The 20,531-nt window shown below is 53.1% G+C and overlaps 6 protein-coding genes and 1 pseudogene across 7 annotated transcripts; 4 read left to right on the top strand and 3 right to left on the bottom strand.

The window, feature by feature from the left end:
• Positions 1-67: 67 nt before the first annotated feature.
• On the top strand, positions 68-2,384 carry P170DRAFT_367409 (putative protein kinase (Lkh1); the record flags this gene model as incomplete). The annotated part of the gene is made up of 6 exons (XM_024844805.1): positions 68-943; positions 1,003-1,081; positions 1,132-1,479; positions 1,529-1,991; positions 2,039-2,126; positions 2,187-2,384. 6 exons carry the CDS (start codon positions 68-70, stop codon positions 2,382-2,384), a joined length of 2,052 nt encoding a protein of 683 aa, XP_024699885.1.
• A 965-nt stretch (positions 2,385-3,349) lies between these two features.
• On the top strand, positions 3,350-4,925 carry P170DRAFT_450646 (amidase; the record flags this gene model as incomplete). Its single annotated transcript, XM_024851139.1, has 2 exons — positions 3,350-4,667; positions 4,759-4,925. 2 exons carry the CDS (start codon positions 3,350-3,352, stop codon positions 4,923-4,925), a joined length of 1,485 nt encoding a protein of 494 aa, XP_024699886.1.
• Positions 4,926-5,223: 298 nt separating this feature from the next.
• Positions 5,224-5,962, bottom strand: P170DRAFT_430458 (DUF899-domain-containing protein; the record flags this gene model as incomplete). The annotated part of the gene is made up of 2 exons (XM_024847956.1): positions 5,224-5,871; positions 5,948-5,962. 2 exons carry the CDS (start codon positions 5,960-5,962, stop codon positions 5,224-5,226), a joined length of 663 nt encoding a protein of 220 aa, XP_024699887.1.
• Positions 5,963-6,253: 291 nt separating this feature from the next.
• Positions 6,254-7,220, bottom strand: P170DRAFT_468231 (GNAT family N-acetyltransferase; the record flags this gene model as incomplete). The annotated part of the gene is made up of 2 exons (XM_024852545.1): positions 7,081-7,220; positions 6,254-6,869 (listed from the first exon to the last, which is right to left on the bottom strand). Exons 1-2 carry the CDS (start codon positions 7,194-7,196, stop codon positions 6,254-6,256), a joined length of 732 nt encoding a protein of 243 aa, XP_024699888.1. The 5' UTR covers positions 7,197-7,220.
• A 1,976-nt stretch (positions 7,221-9,196) lies between these two features.
• P170DRAFT_440833 (sideroflexin family transporter) lies at positions 9,197-10,651 on the bottom strand. The gene is made up of 4 exons (XM_024850175.1): positions 10,486-10,651; positions 10,276-10,411; positions 10,131-10,225; positions 9,197-10,065 (listed from the first exon to the last, which is right to left on the bottom strand). Exons 1-4 carry the CDS (start codon positions 10,588-10,590, stop codon positions 9,385-9,387), a joined length of 1,017 nt encoding a protein of 338 aa, XP_024699889.1. The 5' UTR covers positions 10,591-10,651; the 3' UTR covers positions 9,197-9,384.
• Positions 10,652-17,328: 6,677 nt separating this feature from the next.
• On the top strand, positions 17,329-18,579 carry P170DRAFT_288901 (DUF2293 domain-containing protein). The gene is made up of 3 exons (XM_024843229.1): positions 17,329-17,706; positions 17,796-17,918; positions 17,987-18,579. Exons 1-3 carry the CDS (start codon positions 17,473-17,475, stop codon positions 18,443-18,445), a joined length of 816 nt encoding a protein of 271 aa, XP_024699890.1. The 5' UTR covers positions 17,329-17,472; the 3' UTR covers positions 18,446-18,579.
• Positions 18,580-18,879: 300 nt separating this feature from the next.
• Positions 18,880-19,807, top strand: P170DRAFT_288926 (annotated as a pseudogene; the record flags this gene model as incomplete). The annotated part of the gene is made up of 1 exon: positions 18,880-19,807. A coding segment is annotated over one exon (688 nt), but the record flags the coding sequence as incomplete, so codon positions are not given.
• Positions 19,808-20,531: the final 724 nt, after the last annotated feature.

Genomic DNA, 20,531 nt, shown 5'->3' on the forward strand with positions numbered 1-20,531 from the left:
CTGTCTCGCTCGCCCTCCCTCTCATTCCTCCGCGGCTCGTCCATCCGGCCAGGGTTCTCGATCCATCATGTCGACTCCCTCCACGGCCACCGCGACGCACCCTACCTCTCATCACCCTCAGCACTACGGATACCCCCATCATCAGACCTACCAGCCAAACGTATCCTATCCGACCACGTCCGCCGCAGGCACCGCTCGCCTAGCCTCTTCCGCTTACCCCTACGCCGTCAACCCTTCGACCGCCACTCTTCCTTACGCTCAATCTCCGAAACTCGCTCCCCCTGCGCCCCCCACACCCACGACGACGTCCGTGCCGACGACGACGCCTGCGACGGCGGCGACGATGGCCCAGACCCAGAATGGCGTCGCTGCGGCGGCCGCCTCGGGACAACATGGGCGGAAGAAAAAGCCGGACTGGGGCGAGTTCTACAAAAACGGCATCCCCAAAGAGGTCATTGTCATTGATGACACTCCGCCGCCAGAGCAGCCAAAGGGCGGCTCCTCTCGCAGTTTTGCGACGACGTCCACCGTCACGGCTCCCAACGGCCACGCTCAACCACCACTGCCCGCGGGTAAAAAACGGCGGACCGGGATGGAGTCCGCCTACGATGTGGCCTACTACGATCGTCCCTCGTACTCCATCAACCCCCAGCGCTATGGCGAGGATTCGTCCGCCGCCTCGCTGTCGACGGACCGAACGACCTCCATGCACACCACCGCGCCCACCTCCCTGTCCCAGGGCAGTTCGGGTGCCAGCAATGGCATCTTCTACGAGGATGCCAACGCCGGCCAGAAGCGAAAGCGAGTCACGACGCGAAAGGCCGTTCGCGATGAGCAAAAGCGCAAGGAGTTGGAGAACGTCGGAGATGCGTTTTTGAGTTACGTGCCTCCACCGAAGCCGCCCATCAAGGCCAAGGACGTGCCTGTGCCTGTCGTTCGAGATGTCAGTGAACCCTTATACTCTATCTTCTGCTGAGTGATTTTTGATCTGACCACTTGCAGCCCCCCGGACGGACCGAGAAGTTTGATGATGACGACGGTCACTACATTGTCAACCCTGGTTCTCCTCTAACAGACCGATGTAAGTACTGCGTCCTCGATCTGGATTTGAATACGAACTGACCCGGACAGACACGATCATGAAGCTCCTCGGCCAGGGGACGTTCGGCAAGGTGGTGGAAGCATACGACAAGCAGCGCAAGGCTCGCTGCGCGGTCAAGATCATCCGCTCGATTCAGAAATACCGGGATGCATCTCGGATCGAACTTCGAGTGCTATCAACACTGGCCTCGAATGACAAGCAGAACAGGAACAAATGTATCCATCTGCGTGACTGTTTCGACTACCGCAGTCACATTTGCATCGTCACCGACCTGCTGGGACAGAGTGTGTTTGATTTCTTGAAGGGCAACGGCTTCGTCCCGTTCCCAAGTAGTCAGATTCAAAACTTTGCTCGCCAGCTCTTTACTAGTGTTGCCTGTGAGTTCCTCGAGCCCCAACGGCCGGGTAAATACTAATTTGTGTCCAGTCCTCCATGACCTCAACCTCATCCACACCGACCTGAAACCCGAGAACATCCTCCTCGTCAGCAACGCCTATCAGACCTTCACCTACAACCGGACCATCCCATCCTCCTCCCAGGCCATCTCTCGAAGTGCCCGTCAGCGACGGGTCTTGCTGGACAGCGAAATCCGGCTGATCGATTTCGGTTCGGCGACCTTCGACGACGAGTACCATTCGTCAGTCGTGTCCACCCGTCATTACCGGGCCCCGGAGATTATCTTGAACCTGGGGTGGAGCTTTCCGTGCGACATCTGGAGTATCGGGTGCATCCTGGTCGAGTTCTTCACCGGTGATGCACTTTTCCAGACCCATGACAACCTTGAGCATCTCGCGATGATGGAAGCCGTCATTGGGGACCGGATCGATACCCGACTCGTGCGGCAGGTGATGCAAGGAGGTCGGAGTGGCAGTCAAAACCAGTCGGCTAAGTATGTTATCTCGAATCTCCCACCAGGGCTTCCGCTGACCGATTTAGATATTTTGTTCGGAATAAACTCGACTACCCGAACGATGAGACGACTCGTGCTTCGCGGAAGTATGTGAGGGCGATGAAACAGCTTAACGTGAGTTCTTCTTTTCTTTTCCGTCATTCAGTTTTATCAAGTCAATGCTAAGACCCTCAGGAGTTTATACCCACCAACAACAAGTTCCACCAACTGTTCTTGGATCTTTTGCAACGCATCTTCGTTTACGACCCGAAGGCCCGTATTACGGCCAAGGAGGCTTTGAAGCATCCGTGGTTTAAGGAATCTCTGGTGGACGACGGCACTGAAGCCCTGCGGATTGGGGAACAGTTGCAACGCACCACCCAACGCCGCTGACCCGTCTTGTCCTATATTGATTTCTTTTTCCGGCTTCGGGCTCGTTTGCCATGGAAGCTGCCAACATGTAAGGAATACAGGTACGGTTACGAGAGACGGTCGTTTGTCTCTTGGATAATATGCATCGGAATGACAACCACACGCGCCACGGCGTGACGACGATTGGAATCTACAACGGCGGAGACGTCTGAGGATGGTCTCCTTGGACTTTGTATGGAGTTATGGCCTTGAGGTCAAGGTGTATGGGGTTCAGCGCTTGTCCAGGCACCTTGCGATTTTGCGATCTTTGCGATACTTTGCACCTCGCCAGTTTGTTTGATGTCAGATCAGACCGGGAAAAGACCGAAAAAGAATCCGAGAAAACGGGAGAAAAAAAGCATCGGTTGCACTTCGGGTCGATGGCAAAGCACCTTGTGTTTATTATCTAAATTTCGATTTTATCGCCTTGGGTTGGCCTGGTTCTGGGCATGTGGGATATTTTTATGGTTCATACTCATCACTGATTTTTTATATCTTCTCGTCATCACTTGTGGATGAATTATTTTGACCTGCTCGGATCTATTATCTTCTCTGGGGGCGGCGCCGGTGATTTCTTGATACAGGTTTATTGCATACCTACTGCCTAGTGATTGTCTTGTTTTATATTTTGTCATTCTGTCGGGCCACATCCAGGGCTTGGAGTCTTTTGGGCCCGGATAGTGCGAATTTATATACCTCTTTGTTCTGCGTCACCCGTAGGTGATGACTTGGATAGACGATTGAGATTGCACTTGATATGTATAGTACAGAGTATGGATACCCCTGCTTCCCCTGCATCCTGGCAACTAACGACTCCATGCAGATCACACAATCTCTAGTGTCAGTTGTTGGAGACTAGCCCATCGGACTAAATCCATTGATGCATAAGTCGACCATCCTCCCCGCTTCTCCAAGACTCCAACTCTCCTCCATATCCTTTCTGTCCGATGGAACTCACCATCTCCGACTATCACGACGCCCTGCGCTCCGGTCGCACCACCTGCGCGCACACCGTCGCCGAGTATCTCTCGCGCATCGCCCTCTACAATCCCACCCTACGCGCCCTCATCACCATCAACCCCAACGCCCTCCATGACGCCCGCCAAAAGGACCGAGAGGGCTTTCCCCATTCCCCATCCCCCCTCCACGGCGTTCCTCTCATTCTGAAAGACACCTACGCCACCTCCTCCATGCCCACTACCTCTGGCGTCTGCGCCCTCCGCGCCCTCACCACCTTCGACGCCCCCGTCGTGCAGCGTCTCCTCGCCGCCGGCGCCATCCTTCTCGCCAAGGCCAACCTGCACGAGTTCTCCCTCGAAGGCGTCACCCTGTCCTCGCTCGGCGGTCAGGCCCTGAACCCCTACGATCTGACTCGCACCCCGGGCGGCTCGTCCGGCGGCACGGCCGCCGCATTAGCAGCCAACCTCGCCCTGGCGGGATGCGGCGGCGACACGGTCAATTCGCTGCGGTCGCCAGCGTCGGCGTGCTCGGTCGTTGGGTTCCGGCCGTCCAGAGGACGAGTCGATACGAGGGGTGTTATGCCGGTGTCGTGGACGCAGGATGTCGCGGGGCCGATGGCGCGGACGGTACGAGATGTGCGGATCTTGTTCGACGTGATGAAGGACGGTGAGTATCTTGGAGATCCTGCAATAGTCCCGTCCGTGAAATCATCCTCGGACCCTGTCAGAATCGGCGTCTTGATCGGTTACTTCCCTGATGAATCCACGTCCGACGGCCTCGCCATTATCCAGACCATCACTCACGCCTTGCATCTCGTGGGTTCGAAAACGCCCACCGTCGAGTTCCTTCCGCTCCAGAATCAGCCGGACTGGGACGTCGCGCGACTCCGCGCAAACGCCGATACCCAGGCGTATGAATTCCAATCCGCCCTGGATTCCTTTCTTCAGTCGCCGATGGTCAAATCCACGCCTCATCTCAGCCTGGCTTCCGTCACCGCCAGCGGCGAGTATCACGGCGAGGCTGTGACGCCGGCATTCTGGCAAACGCAGTCTCAGACCCAGCACCATGATGAGAAAGACGAGGAAGGAGGAGAATTCACACCCACCAGCCCCCAATACCGCTCTCGACTCGACACCATCGCGCGGCTCAAAGAATCTGTCACCTCGTGTTTTGAGGACCTAGCGCTCGACGCTCTCGTGTTTCCGCATCAACGCCAGCTGGTCGCGCGCGTGGGGCCCATGGTGCAGCCGGGCAGAAACGGCATCTTGGCTGCTCTGACGGGGCGGCCGGCGATTTGCATTCCTGGTTTGTTTTCCCCCTTGTCTCTTTTCTTGGTGTTTGTTGGCCTCAGTTAGGTGAGTGGTTGGGTTGATCATAGCTAACGGGGTGTATGTAGCTGGCTTCAGTGCCTCCACGGACACCGCGCCGCAGGGCGTCCCGATTGGGCTGGAGCTTATGGGGAGAGTAGGCCAGGATGAGTGGCTGCTTGGGTTGGCGGAGAGGTTTGAGGGGTTGGTTCAGGGGAGGAAGGCTCCTTTGGATGAGGTATATGGGGGTATGTAGGGATTGGTTGGTTGGGTGGATACATACATAATATTGGATTTATAGTTATTTGAGGCGTATATACTTGCATGAGGATATAGTTTAGCGGATGTCTGTTATTGAGCATGTCGGTTCTACTTCACATATAGTTGGAACGAATCTAGTTATTATCAAGAATTAAATAAACAAGCTTCTTACTTAACATACTAACATTACTATCCTAACTTCGTTCCAGAAGACTCCCTACAACCTAGCCACCATATACAGTATCAGATCAGTCTGACCGAACTACCCTCAACAATCCAAAATTACTGAAGAATCAATACTCATCATGCCTCCTAAACCCCCCCATCCCATTCCCCACCTCCTGCCTCCCCAACGGCGTCATATCCAACAGATGATACGTCGAGAGCAGAATCTCCATCCCCCGATCCGTCGTCTCATACGTATGATACACCTCCCCGCCCTCCTTCACAAACACGGCCAACCCAAAAAACCCATTCCCCGGCTTCCACGTCACCGTCTCCCCCTGCTCCTCCGCCTCCCTCCACGCCCGGCACGTCTTCTCACAGCTATAAAACGGAAACTCCCACCCCATGCGCTCCTTGTACGCCTTTATCTCATCGACAGGGGCAGTCGCAACCGCAACGAAGCTCGTCTCGCGACTCCGGAGATGTCGCACGTCCGCGATATGGTCCATGCAGAAGGAGCAGCCGACGCAGCCGTCGTGGGACCCCGGGGAGAGCATGAAGTGGTAGAGGATGAGTTGCTTGCGGCCGGCGAAGAGGTCCGGGAGGGTCTTTTCGCCAGACGGAGTGTCGAATTTGAAGCGCCGGGGGCTGGGGATGTGTACTCGGGGGAGGGCGCGGCGGAGAGAAGCGAGGGTTTGGAGGTCGTGGGTGAGTGCTTTTTCTTTGGTGAGGAGCTCTGCACGTGCGAGTTGGTATTCTTCTGCTGGGGTGGGTTGCTGGAGTTACTGTTAGTTGAATGAGTTGTGTAGATTGATGGGATTGATGGGGGAGGTGGTGATGTCATGTACTTACTTGGTTGGGGGGCATTTTGGAGGGTTGTTGTGTTACTTTGATTGTGGTGGGATGTACGGATTGGTTAATGGGGTGTTAGGGATTAGAGATTAGAGGGAGGCCAGGAAATAATGAATAGAGGTACTTCGACGAATTCAAAGCATAATGAGCGAGGTATATAAGCTCTGGAAGAGTAGGTTACGGGTGGAGAACGAAGCTTTATGACGCGCTCCCTTCCGAGCATCCATACGAGCATATATATATAGTAGCAATAACCACCCCCCAAACTCAACCCCATACCAAAAAACCCACCAGATATACTAACAATCAAAAAGCAAATTCAAACTCAAAATTCCTCCTCCCCTGCTCATCCAAAAACTCCCCCGCCAACACAAACCCACACTTCTCCAGCACCCGCATACTAGCCCCATTGCGCGCGTCCGTACAAGCAGCCAGAGCCCGTTTGATCTCTACACCCCCATTCCCAGTTCCTGGCTTACAGTTCAAACCCGGCACTCCATCCACCAACCCCTTCTCGCTGACCATGCGAATCCATCCCCGCACCGTCTCCGTCGCGAGTCCGCGGCCCCAGGCGTCGGGGTGGAACCCGTAGCCGATCTCCCAGCGTTTGATGGACGGCGAGGCGTTGGGGAGAGGGGAGGAGGAGAGGCGGAGGCCGGTTGTGCCGATGATTCGAGCCTGTCCTTCTTGGTTTTGAGAGGTTGGGGTGGTGTCGATGGTGGGTGTGCTGTTGGTGATGGTGCCGTTTACGGTTCCGTTTGTAGTTCCGTTTGAGGGTGAGGACGAGGCTGGGAGCTCTGAAATCACGTATCCAATTGGAGAGACGTTCTCGGGGTCAATAGGCGTCTGGTCGTCGAAGTGGTTGTATTTCGAGGCCCAGGCGTGCGTGACGGCGACGGAGGGGTCGGGGGCGTGGTTGATGCTGAGGTAGGGTTAGCATTATATTCATATTTATATGACTTATATTAGCATGGACTTGGTGTATGTTGGGGAGTGTGTGTGCATTGTGTTTGTGCATAATGAGATTTGCAGTCTCATGCTCATGCTCATGCTCAATGTGGTACATGTCTGTCCAGAGAGATAATCTCTTATTCTCGGCCCCAGATATATGCTAAAACACCACAATAACATACCTGTATTTCATCACGTCTGCGCGACCCCGACACTCAAAGATGCTCTCGGCATGGGCATCCGCGTTGATCGGGACGAAGGAGAGCCGCGGTGTGTGGAAGGCCGGAGGGTAGGACATTTCGATTTCCAGTGTTTGTTTAATGGGAGGGATTGAAATGAATTGCAATTGCGATTGAATGGAAGATCTCAATGGAGGGAATGGTATCTTATACCCATCGAGGTCGAGGCTAAAGTCTGAGTCACTGATGGTATCAGTCACGAAGGAACTAAGCCGGCCAAATATGGATAGTCTCGGAGATAACGATTGTGCCCGTTCGTATAACGTAATCCACAAGCGAGCCGCGGATACAACCGAACCGCGGATCCTCAATCAGCATTCCACCCCCTTTATTCAACGCGTCATATCTTCAACACTGAATGCAATATGCCTCCTTCTAAAGAATCGCGTATTCAGATAGCTATTTCAGCTTATCAAAAGGGTCAAATTAAATCTATATTACGCGCTGCACAGGTTTTTATGATCCCTGAAAATACTCTACGCGATTGACTCCGCGGTGTAAAACCACGATCAGAAACGCGCGCCAATGGCCATAAACTTTCTCAATTTGAAGAAGAAATCCTTGTTAAGCGATTACTAGATGCAGATACGCGAGGATTTCCAATTCGCCCCGAATTCCTACGTGAAATAGCAGAGATATTACTTCGTTCGCGTTTTCAAATCCCTACGGCAATGATTGGAGTTAACTAGTCATATAATTTTACTAAACGCCATCCTCAACTACGTACACAATACAGCAGACGGATTACATATCAACGCGCAAAACAAGAAGATCCGAAGGTTATAATACCATGGTTTCAAACTATCCACGAGACTATCCAAGAACACGGCATACACGAAAACGATATCTGGAATTTTGATAAAACTAGCTTTGTAATAGGGCTCTGCTCAGCTGCTAAAGTTATTACTACAGTAAAGCGTAATAAGCGGCCACGCAGGGTTATCCAGGGTAATTGTGAATAGATTATAATCATCGAAACAGTCAGCTCAAGCGGCGTACATATACCACCAGTCATTATACTTAAAGCAGGTAATCAACAGGCCGCATGGTTTCAAGAACCTAAACTTGCCGGAGACTAGTGGATTGTAATAAGCTAAAATAACTGGACTACTGATGAAATAGGTCTTCTTTAGCTAAAAAATATCTTTAAACCCTCCTCTAGGCGTTATATAACTAGGGCAAAACGCCTGCTCATTCTGGATGGCCATAGTAGTCATTTAACTGCTGAATTTGACGATTTTTACAAATAAAATATAATAATATGTCTTTGTATGCCTGCTCACGCTTCGCACCTTCTTCAACCGCTTAATGTGGGTGTTTTTGGCCCGCTTAAACGCGCATACGGAAAACTGCTTGAAGGGCGTATGATTACGGGTAACAACTATATTGATAAAGAGGACTTTTTATTATTATATCCAGACGCACGGGCTCAAGTCTTTACTTCTACGAATATCTGCAGTGGTTTCGCAGGAGCAGGGCTTAAGCCACTTAATCAAGAACGAGTTCTTTCAAAGTTTACCTTTTAACTATATACACCTACACCTGCACCGTCACTAGTTAAAGGGTCAATTTCCTCTGCTTTCCAGACTCCACAGAATACTCGCCAGTTAGATTAAAAGATACGCAGCTTACAGAACAGTCTTAGTACTAAACGAAAGCTTTCTAGTAGCCTAATTGCTCATATTTAACATCTTGAAAAGGCTGCTCAAATAGCGATGCAAACCAACCTTCTTTTACAGCAAGAAATCAAGACTTTACGAGCCGAAAATGAGCGAAAATATAAAAAGAAAGCAAGAAGGCGTGCTCTACTAGGGAATAATACCCTTTTATTTGTACAGGAAGGCTAAAATCGCGTTCAGCAGCTAAATACGCAGCTTAATAAGCAGCCTGAGTAAACTACTCCTATACCTCGTCAACGGGCTTTGCCACGCTGCAGTGGCTGTAGAACAGTTAAACATACAATTCGGAGCTGTCCTAGTAAATAGCTGAATTTTTATATATTTATTCAGTAAATTTAATGGAGTTTATGATTGAATAGCTTCAAATAGTAATGGCCATGGCGAAGGATCCGCGGTTCGGTTGTATCCGCGGCTCGCTTGTGGATTACGTTAAGCTAATCTATTCTAACTTCTATTGATCTAGTCTTTTGTGGTCCTTGACATCCATCCAGCACTATATAGCCCTAGATCGACGATTCCTCCCAAATTCTTTTCTTCCTTCAAATAGCAAATAAACCCGATCTAAACATTACATCCCCCGGTTGAACTCCACCTGTCCCTCCTTTCCTCCCCTCCCGTGGAACTCCTCCTCCAGGGACTGCGCGCTGATGGCCTGTCGCTGCGGGAACGCCCCCAGCGCCAGGGGCAGCGCAAACAGCGACGTCGTCAGGACCAGGCCCAGGTTCAGCGGCATGATCATCCTCGGCCGCGCCTTCAACCACGCCGTCTTCTCCAGCCGCACCAGGATCAGCGGCGGCAGCACCATGATGGGCGTGGCGTTCAAGACCCGGCTGATGGCCGTCTCGCCGACCGCCAGGGTCGCGGCCTTCTTGCTCTTGCCGAGACTCTGCACCGCCTCGCCGGTCTCCTCGCGCTTGGCCTTCTCCGCCTCCGACAGCACCGGGTACACGTCGATGCCCTGGCGGATCTCCTCGCCGCGCATCAGGAACACGTTCAGCGCGCTGGCGCTGGCCACCGCCGCGAACGGCACCAGCCGCCCGAGGATGAGCTTCGTGTTGGGCGAGATGCCCCGGAGGCGGGGGACGAGGGCGTTCAGCCCCAGCGCGACGGAGCAGGAGGCCGACACGGCCATGAGGTAGGACTTGGTCATCTGGGAGACGGAGAGGGGGGTGGATTTGTTCGCGTTGGCGTTGTTGATGGCGACATTGAGCGACTGGTTGGCGATTTGCCACATGAGGGTGCCGGTGGCCTGGAGGATTCATCAGTCAGCCATTGTTCGTTGTCCTCGACTCGATCTCTGCGCGGTTGACTCACCTGAAGACCCGGGGTAAGCATTCCAGCTGTTACCACCAGGTTGGACAGCACGTAGCACGACATGCGGAAGGGAAGAAAGACGGGCTCGCCGGTATCTATCCTCGTTAATATCACTCAATTGGTGAACTGTGCCATTCACACTCACCCGGGTGCAGAGTCGCATCGACCACCTTCTTCGCGCGCCACAGGTCCGGCGTCATGCCAGGGACAAGGCTCTGCTTGTACGAGGAGACGAGGCTCTTGGCCTGCTCCAAACCGGAGGAGGACACAAACAGCGTCCTACATCCCAAATCAGTTCAATTCTCCCTCCATCGTGAGTTCTCCAGGAGAGTCCGAATTCGGAGGTGCTGACTCACCTGGGGTCCGAGATGTCAGCCGCATGACGAACGCGGCCCCAGTACGTGCTCAGATCATACTGGGAGGGAGGCAGGTCCCGGTTGCCAGGAAGCGAGGCAGACATAGGGAAAAGGAGGGGGGAGAGGAGAGGAGGGGAACGGGGGAAGAATAGGTGCAAGTCCAGAATGCGCAAAGGAGAAGGCAGAAAAGACGACCGACACAAAGCGAAAATCGTTCAGGGCACCGCACGTGCTATCGGAGGCGGTGAGCCGATAAGCTTCCGGTCCACCAATGAGAGGCGGCCAATTGCTCAGGCCCCACTACGGGGACACTCACCGCCCGGCTCGGGGCCCGGGATCTACGGCGGGCCGGAGTTGTGCCGGAGTTGTCGCCGGAAGGCGTCGATGTTGGCAGAAGGCGTAAGGAGGGATGATGGATGATGGAGATGAAGGCATTATGCAATAGTTAATAGTCAAGAACTGCATCCAGAATGCAGATTAGATACAAAGTACATCAAGAGGTATCACTCAGACTTTTCGTTCGTCTGCCAAGTATTACAACAGTTAGGGCCACTCCCGCATCACGGTACAAAACAGGCATGTTTCAAATAGTCAAGAAACACTGGGGTATGTCTAAAAGATATTGCGTGAACAAAGGAAATCCATGCACAGGTTACAAGAAAAGTGGGCATCAAGGAAATAGAATGAGTGACAAGGTCGTCCAGTCCACAAAAGACCGGCGAAGCAAGAATGGTATGCAAGTCGTGGTCATAAATCTCCATGCGGTAGAGGGAATATGGCTCATGATTATCGGAAGCGATAGGACTTGTGTGCGAGCGGCGACGTAGGGGCGAGTCCAAGGCTGCCGAGAGGAGCTCGAGTTCGATTGTGACGAGTCGGAGTCTGCGCGCAGAAAACGCACACGTACACCGACGGCAGATGGGATCGCTCCAGTCCGACACATTTCGTGTGTAGCCAGTGGCTGCATGATTCACTGCACCGAGTTAGTTGGATTGCGTTCAAATATTATCTTGGGCAAAGATGACGTGGAAATCTTACCATTGGATCATCAAGTGGCCGCCGTTGTCCATGGAATTGCAAACACACCGGGTCCCACTGCTGGGGTTGCTGTATCGGTCGGTACTAGGAGTGGCCAGATCCGGGTCCGTCATGGTGGTAGGCGACGTGTTGGGGTCTCGGCCGCTGAGACCAAGATCAACTCCAAAGCGTGGTGGTGAAGACCGAAGATGTGCCAGAGACCGAGCCGATCGGCTAGACCGCGAGCCATAGCCCACGGTATGAGGTCGGGGGATGCGTCCCTTGTCCTGAAGGACCTTTCGCAGGGCATGCTGTGCATCGCCGCTATCTTCCTCTGGTTCGGGCAGAGGCCGCGGGACGGAACTGGCGCTGCGGTAGGAGAGATCGTAGTTGATCATAGATTGCCGCTTTGGCGTCTTATTCCAGTCCTCACCGATCTGTCTATACTGCGGCCTTCTGGAAGGAGCCCTGGAGGATCCTCCCCAGGGAGACATGCGTCCCGATTGGGATGATGCTGCCGTGGAGGTATACGACCCTTTAGACTGGGGGCGTGAGCCAGAGTCGCTGCGGGCCAGCATAGGTCTACCCGCGTCCGAGAAGGTGAACGACGGGTTCCGGCTGGGGAATGCCGGGTACTCAGCATACTCCGGCGAGCCATATTCGCTTTCAGTGGCAGACCCATTCAGGTCCATTCCCATGACAGGATCCGTCAAGCCGGTTGGTGTTTCGGCAACGGTCTGCATCTCCGCCTTGGCTCTTCCATCCTTGCCGATCTTCAGAATCACAGATTGCGAACGCCTGGGAAGCACGGTAGCAGTTGCGGAGGTGGCCCGTGACAACGGCTGCCGTAGAGGCTTGGTGGGGGAGGAACGGCCCTTGGAGGGACTTTTGCGAATCCCGTTGGCAGAGGCCATGCCACCACTGGGTCCCAGCCGCTGGGCAGAACTCGTCACTGCAGTATGGGTCAGGCTGCGAGTCAGCGTGGGTCGTGCCTGTCGAGGGGTGAAGTCATCCTCCTCATCGTCATCCTCTTCGTAACGAGGGATCTGGTTATGTACACTCTGAGCACGACGGAGTTCTTCTCTTTTGGATTCTTCGGTCTGGTGGTGGTAAGGCTGGCGGGCGGCGGGCCGGGAGAACAGTCGTTTATCGGGGGTGGGCTGAGGGCCGCCAAACCGGCGAGCAGGGGAACTGAGGAACATGGCCGGGTCTTCCGCCTTGGCCATGGGAAGTCGGGGGGAGGTCGAAAAGGGGGCGGGAAACAGAGCGGCGTCGGTGCCGGAGGATAGCCCGTAGGAATGGTTGTTGAACTCGGGGAGTTCCAAATTGTTCTCAATAGAGGGCAATTGAGGGATATGGGAGTCATGCATGGAGGCGTGATTCATATGAAACGCACTCGGCATGTGCGAATTGAATAAGGTGGCGTTGCTCTCCGGCATGCCCATATTGCCGCCGTGCTGTCCCACGTCATTATCCCAGAACAGTCTCTGTTGTGGAAAGAGAGGAGAGGCAGACGGATCAATTGAACCCAGTTGGAACGGATCCGGAGAAGTTTGAAGGTCTCCGAACAATCGTGGGGAAGCGCCCATCATCCGGCTGGGGGTTTCCAAATGGCCCCCAACGGCACTGGAGGCAGACAATCGCCGACCCGTATCGCTGAGACTCGCAAACTCCGCTACCTTTCTCCTTGAAGCGCTGCTCGGCGGAGGGGTCTGCATCGAGGCAGCTGACTTGGCAGAACCCACGGTCCGAGGGCCATCCTCCGCTATATTCCCATTTGGTTTCGACGCACGAATGCGTTTGGCCGTATCGGTCTCCTGCTCCCCTGCCTTTGCACTCCGCAGACCGGGACCATCCTGACCAGCGACCCGATCCGGGCTTGTCTCAGATAATCTGAGGATATTGCCATTGCCGTTCAAAGAGGTGCCCAACCCGAATCTCTGGGGCGTTTTGAGGAATTCCGGACTGGAGGCATACGGATCGGAGGTATCCCAAGTGACTCGGGGATCGAAGAAACTGGACTCGAGCTTGGGGGTCTGGAAAGCGGGATCGCCAAAAACGGTTGTCGGAGGGGTCCTCGTCGGGGTCTGAGGTTCACCGTTTGGATAGCTGAAGCTAAACATGAGCGGCAGCTCCGTTAGCATCATTTTGCAACCTCGATCTAGAGCTCGGGCAGAGCTCCGGGATAGCTAAATGCCAGATTCGAAAGATCAAAGAATCTATAAATGCGGCAAAGACAGGAAGATATGGGCAGAGAAAAAATTGTCCGAGTCAAAGAAGGGATTTCACAGGAGGGTACCAAGTGCAAAAAAAGTTGCAAGAGATCAACCCCGCCTGGGGTCAAGGGAGATAGGGAAAACCTAGTAGATTGAGCAACATACCTGTGGACAGGGTGATCCCAACTCATGTCAGCAACGGTATGATCCTAGCAACCATTCAACGCAAGCTGCCAGGCAACCCTCTCTGGTGGGAGGGAGGTCCAGATACTTGAGAAGCGGCCAGGAATGCCGGAGTGGAGGGGTTCGGTAGGGATCGATGAGCCGATGAATGAACAACGCCTCCACACGATTTCATTGAACTTCCAAGCGGGTAGGCTAAGAGAAAAAAAAGGCCGGATTGAACGAGTGAACCGCTCGAGCAGAATGAATGACAGACAGACCAGCCAGCGATTAGCACATCGTCTGGATGATTCCAATTATCGATTTCAATTTTTAATTCAGAATGGGAGAGACGGCTAGAGGTGGTGGTCGATCAAGGACGAGAACAGGCGTGGACGAAGGAGGGAGGGAGGATCGAGGGCGTCGAAGGTTGGCAGGAAGGTTCCAACGAAGCTCTCCTGAACAAAGGGAGAAGCGGAGGAATGCGTTCGGGGGTAACGGCCGACGGGGATCCTTTATCTTTGTCTGGAACCGAGGAGGAGAGACGCAGGCTGACAGGGAGAGAGGAAGGAGAAGGGATTTTTGTGTTTTCCTTTTGCTCTGTTTGTAATTGAGTAATTTTTTTTTTCTTACTGACTGCGGCGTCCATCCGCCGATCCACTGCTGGGACCTCGTTTTATTTGATTTGGTTTTAATTAGTAGGCCAAACCTGCGATATGGCAGAAAAAAATAGGCCAGAACCCGAGGAATTAACCAGACAACCAGCGACCTGTTAATCAAATCAGAGGCCTTGGACCGATCGTCCTCCACTGCTCTAAGGCGGGTGTCTCGTTTGGGTGGAGACCGTCAGTTCGTTGGAAGCGGGATGGAAGAATTCGAAGGTGTAATCGTTTGGGGTGAATTGCTACGATGCTATTGCTGTCTGATTGAGAGCAGCAGCCAGGAAATATCTACCAGCTACTTGGTATACTTCCAGTCTCGTAGTCTCCGACTCATAGATGTTCTGCTGCTCCGGAGTTGGTCCTTCAGGCGGCGCTAAACCCTCCCGGGTCCATTATGTAAGAGCTCCGTCTACTCCTACGGCGTACGACGGAGTAACTATCAACTATCAACTCAACTATCAACTATGAACTATTAACTATCAACTGCCTGTCCACGGTGAATTCGAGCATCTGATGTCTGCACTCCTTCGATAGCCTAATTCTTCATCCCGAGTCCTCGATGGTTCACATCGGATAGATGTATTATTCCTCAGCCGCAGTCGGTCATCGTCTTGTGCGCAGCGTCATTGGTTCCGCGCACAAGGAACGGCGGCCCATTTCCGTGGATCGGCTCCATCGTCATCTCCAGCACGATCTATTTGTTGGCCGGCTGACACGTCCTTGGTTGCAGCCGTAATCCTTAACCCGTTTGTATAAGTCCCAGGTCGTCCACATGTTTACGGACTATGCTCGAGGTGTATTCTGTCAGTATGGATATTCTTCCAGTAAACGCCGTACTCTGTAGGTACTATGGATTCTGTAGGTATACTCCGTACTATGCCCGGTGCAAACCCTGCAAACACCGTATCTCTGCGTCTTCCCTCCTCGACTAATCCTTTAGCCCGTCTCTTTAGCCCCAGCCAAGGGCCCTTTTTTCAGCTGGCGCCTCGATCGGCTTTCTTCTCCACGACTCGTTCACCCCATGACGACATCCGGTTACTGGTCGCTGCTAGTAGCTCCTCGGAACCGTACTTTAACCCCCGGAGTCCGGAAGATGGAGCCTTGTGCGATGCAGCCTAGTCTGGGTGCCTCCTGAGCTGGTATTCCCCAGCCAGTCCGGCTATTGACAGAAAACGAACGGCCAGTCTTTCCATCCAGGCCAAGCCGTTGATTCTGGTCTGATCGGAGCATTTTCTCTGCAAATCACGTCCGTCCGGAGCCGCCCTGCCCAGACCATGTCCTCGTACAGAGCGAGATTCATTGCCTGCTCCGAATGGCTACCTAAGCAGACGATCGGACCGCGAGGCGAAGTCTAGACTGTCTCGGGCAGGGCGACTAGTCGGCCTTGATTGGCGGAATGTCGGGGAAAGGGGATCCTGTCGACTTTGGGCTGGTCGCGATGACCATTGATCATTTCCAGTCTCATACTCGATATTAATCTTTGCTGGGGTTTCATCCTCGTTGGTTAATTTTATTTTTATCATTATTTGGTCCGAGTTTGTGACGGACTATGGCTAGCTGCCGATAATCACATCCTGCTACGGAGCACTGCTATCCCACACCGGTCGGGCGTCCTCCCTACGCCGTACGGAGTACTTGGTAGTGCCTGGCAACCTGGCCTCCCCTGTGCTAGCAAGCCGGGCACGCCCAATGAGACTTCACCGACGACGCGGTCATGCACGCGAGCAAATGGGACCTGCATCGGACTAGCGGCGCTGCTGTGTAATGCCGCAGGACGTACGTCCTTAGCACCTACATGGGCCGAGTAAATAATGCCCAAGCCCCCTGACATGGCGTCGCCTGTCGCCGGGCCAAATCCCTGGTTTGCCCCCTCAAACGGAGTGGCCAGGTTCGATTTACCTGGTTTTTAAAGTTGGAGACGCCAGCAAGGAGGATCGTCTGCCAAGCTCGGGATGGCCTCCTTGTCCTCAGCACTTGATAGTTAGTTGATAGATTCGTCGTCTCGCAGCGCATCCCGCACTGGGAAAAAGCAGGAGATGCCAGCTGTACCCACCGGAGCTTCCTGCCTTGAAACGGCCCCAATCCCATCGTGACGGGTCAGTTTGTCTGGATCAGGTGGAAGTCGCTTCCCGCAATGTGCCTTGAATCAGTACCATATACTGGTCAGGCCACCAAGTGCAGCCTAGCCTCCAACGTCCCTCACTGCGATTACGAGTGGATTGATTCCATTTTCGAATGCGTATCCGAATTGTGGCTTTGGTCTAGCAGCTGTACGAGCACTTGAGCCGCAATATGGAAGCATCGAATCATGCATTCATTCCTAGCTAATTGTGCTTTCTTTACAGAGTACTCAGTAAGCTATTTCACTCTGCAATACAGCTCACTGGTATCAATCACCAGGCTGCTGCATCCTCTGAAGTGGTCAACCGAGCAAGAAAGTTGCATGCCAGAAGAAACTCCGGAAACGGTGCCTGGACTGCTGCCTGAGCCACCAGGCACCCACGGCCACCGCCTCCGCAACCCCGCGATTTGGGCAGAAAGAAGAATTCCTTTGGACTCGTCGATTCATTCTTCGGATTCATTGCGTTCGGTTGCTTGCAGGTTCCAGTCACGAGATCATCGATTGGATATGCATCGGTAAAGAGACACGACGTGTCCTCCCATTCACCATGGACTCTGCGTTTGCGCTCTTTGTGTTGCGACCCCTCTTTGTCTGTTATCAATTGTTCCGTGTTGGGTGGTGAATGCACTTACTAGAGCAAGAGCAACCCTCTTCATGATTCACCCTGGGGCCAGAGGCTTTTCCTTCCATGAACTTGCCAGTCTCTATCTTTTCCCTCCTTAGTTTCTATTCTTTAATCTTGTACAATCGAAAAAATCTCATCCCATCTTGAGTCTCCCTCGAAATCAACCAAAAACAAAGGGGAAAATGGCATCAACTCCCAACACTACGCGGAGAAAAGTCTCCAAAAAACGTGCAGGCCTGAAGAAAAAGTCCCGGCCAATCCGGCGACCGACGACCCTGGGATCTCCGCGGACGAAGCTGACTCGAAAGGCCGGCATCTCCAAGCGCATCAAGAGGCCTAAACGTCAAGACCCTCGCCGGGCTCTGAAGTATGCCAACCTTGCGATACTTCCGCCTCCAACCAAACCGTTTGAAGAGGTGTGTGGGCGTCCCTGCCCCTTGCTTTGCCTGCAGCTCCCCGCACGGCTGACTATTCGCCTAGGTGGTTAGCTAATTTGACCTGCTAGAACTGCTTCATACGAACGCCCATCCCGGAAAACTATGTCTTCGTGCCCAAGGGAGATGTCTATATTACTCGGCATTGTCGGAGCAAGACAAAGGAGACAGAACGGACTGTATATGTAGTCTACGTAAGGGGTCCCCCTTTATCAACACCTTTCCCCCCTTATCTCTTGTCATGAGACACTGACAAGCATAGGACAACGAGGCAAAATACCCTCAGGGCCTGCGCGTGCCCTCCGACATCTACGACGCCGTCCTGAAATCCGCCGCCGCCACGGCCGAATCCCGCGCCAGCGCTGTCAAGCTCCGCGACGAGAAAGACCTGGCACACTCGCGAGAGGTTCTGTCCAGCGAGTTCCCGTTGATGCCAACCGAGTCGCTTGACGCTATTCTGGATCACGCATTCTGCAAGGGCTCGGGTCGGGTGGGCCGTACGTCATTAGTGGACGAAGAAAATAAAGCTGCCATGGCGGTTGAGGCCCATATTCGTCACACGCATACGCCGTACGAAGAATTGCTGCGCGCGGGCACGAGTCGCGACACTGCGCGACGGAACGTCCGGGAAAAGATTCAAAGCATTATGGCGGCTTGGCAGGGTGGTGGCAAGCAGCCGTCGACGACTGAGCTGACTCTGCGGAGCCGCAAGGCGAAATGAATTGGTCTTATCAGGTTCAAGCCTCTATAGACGCAGGACAGGACCGAGTCTTGGGTTGGTATTCCGGCCTCCCGCCAGAGTTCAACCTCGCTTTCTCAAATTGGCCTCGAGATTTATCAACTGCATTGAGAACGGGAGGCCCATGGACCGGAACCGGCACGATTTTATGATTGCATGATGATCATTGGAATAGATATGTCTTGTCTAGAATTGGTCCTGAATGATTTCGATAGTTAGAAAGACGAACTGGCTCGATCGAGAGCGATTATCATGAGTGGCTCGAATGTGTCAGCAGATCACACCTTGCCCTTGAATAAACATGGTTACAATAACAAACAAACATTTTACATCTACAAGCCTTATTCTATCAATGCAAAAGAAAAGCAAATCCAAAAGAAAAAGAAAGTCAATTCATCTAAAACTCCAACACCAAACAACAACCAAGAACACTCTTCCATCGAGCATCCCAGTCTTCGCCATAACACAATCTCAAACAGCAACAAACTCGTCAACTCAAGTCTACTAATAACTGTAGGAGATATTTATGTTCGTCAATCCATTCTCCGCCGTAATCACCACGTCCAAGAAATCCCCGGGATAGAGCTTATCCTTGAAGAACGGCTCATGCACATTCTCCTTGATGACGAAATCAAACATATGCAACAGCAGCCTCTCGTACACCTTCTCGGCCGTCCTGGCCCGCGTCTGGGACCAGATCCGCAGCCGGATATGCCCCTTGGGCGTCTCGCCGACCGGATTCGCCCAGTCTTTGGCCTCGTACCGACGCTGGAGCTCCTCCTGCGCTTTGCCAATCACCCCGGCCTGGTCTCTCAGGTTGGTTTCGGCCACGCACAGGTCGACGAAGATGATTATGTAGTCTGTGGGGTACTTCGACCGCGCGACGATTGGGTTCCAGTGCAAACAGTCGGGCTTGTCGCAGCCGTTGCAGGCGATTTCGAGCCCTTGGTTGAGGAGGCCGACTTTGCGTGTGTTCTCGCACCGGGAGCAGACGCAGTTGGGGACGCAATGGGAGCAGACGCAGTCGGGGAGGCAATGGGGGTTGGTGGCGACGGGTGGTGTGGGACACATCTTTCTAATGTCAGAATTGGGTTTCCTCAGTAAGTAGACTAGACCGAGAGGTGGTTAGTTTGACCTGAGTTTGGCAAGGGGGATTGTTCAGCCGTGAAAAGTGGATAGAGGTTGATGGTGATGTTGATGATGGTGACAGTTTTCATCTTGAATGCAATGCTGGTATAAAATCTTATTTATACTCCTCTTTCCCCTTCTTGCGCCTCTTTCTGCGAAGTATCCATTCTCTTAATAACGGCCATTTCCTGTTGAATATATAGACATCGACCATCAACAAGGAGACGAGCGAGTGTTGCCGGTTGTTCAATGCGAGTCGAGGACAATGCGACAAGGAATCTATAGCATCGCCAGAAGGGAATATTTCGGACTAACCCAATCCTTTGGGTGGAGCGAACTCATCTCTGGCCGGCAGGAGTTAGGCAGCCAGTTTGACTAACGAACAAAGAAACGGCATGGCTCGGTCTGCCGGAAGACAGCAAGGAAGGCTTCCATATACCTCCCCACTCAAAGGAGCTATCATGGATTTCTCCATGCCGTCATCCATTGTCGAATCCAAAGTCCACAATAGGGCAGAGTCAACAAGTGAGCACTACAGGCAGCACAAATCGGGGAAATGCCCTTTGGAAATACAATGTCTTAAACATTCAACGCTCAGAGCCATCGACAGCATGCACAAACCCGACGAAACCAATCAAATCCAGCCCCATGAAGCCAATTCTAACTCATTCCAGGCAAGACTTTCAGGGTACACCGTCGGGGTTTTTTAGTGCTGACGATCTCCAGTTTTTTCGGATGCGATCCACCCAAATCCAGCACTGATCCTCAGCCCTCCAACTTGATAATCGGAATCCCGCCGCACCATTTGCTGGAATCGGCCTTAGCCCTGCTTCAGATGGGTCCTGTTTGTCTTGATCCAGAGTTGAACGAGATGTCTATTCTTGGTTGTCGCAGGCTTTTTCCACGCCGTAGCTGGATTCACTGCCACCATGGGGGCATT

This window comes from Aspergillus steynii (genome assembly GCF_002849105.1).
Source record: "Aspergillus steynii IBT 23096 chromosome Unknown P170scaffold_9, whole genome shotgun sequence".
NCBI lineage: Eukaryota > Fungi > Ascomycota > Eurotiomycetes > Eurotiales > Aspergillaceae > Aspergillus > Aspergillus steynii.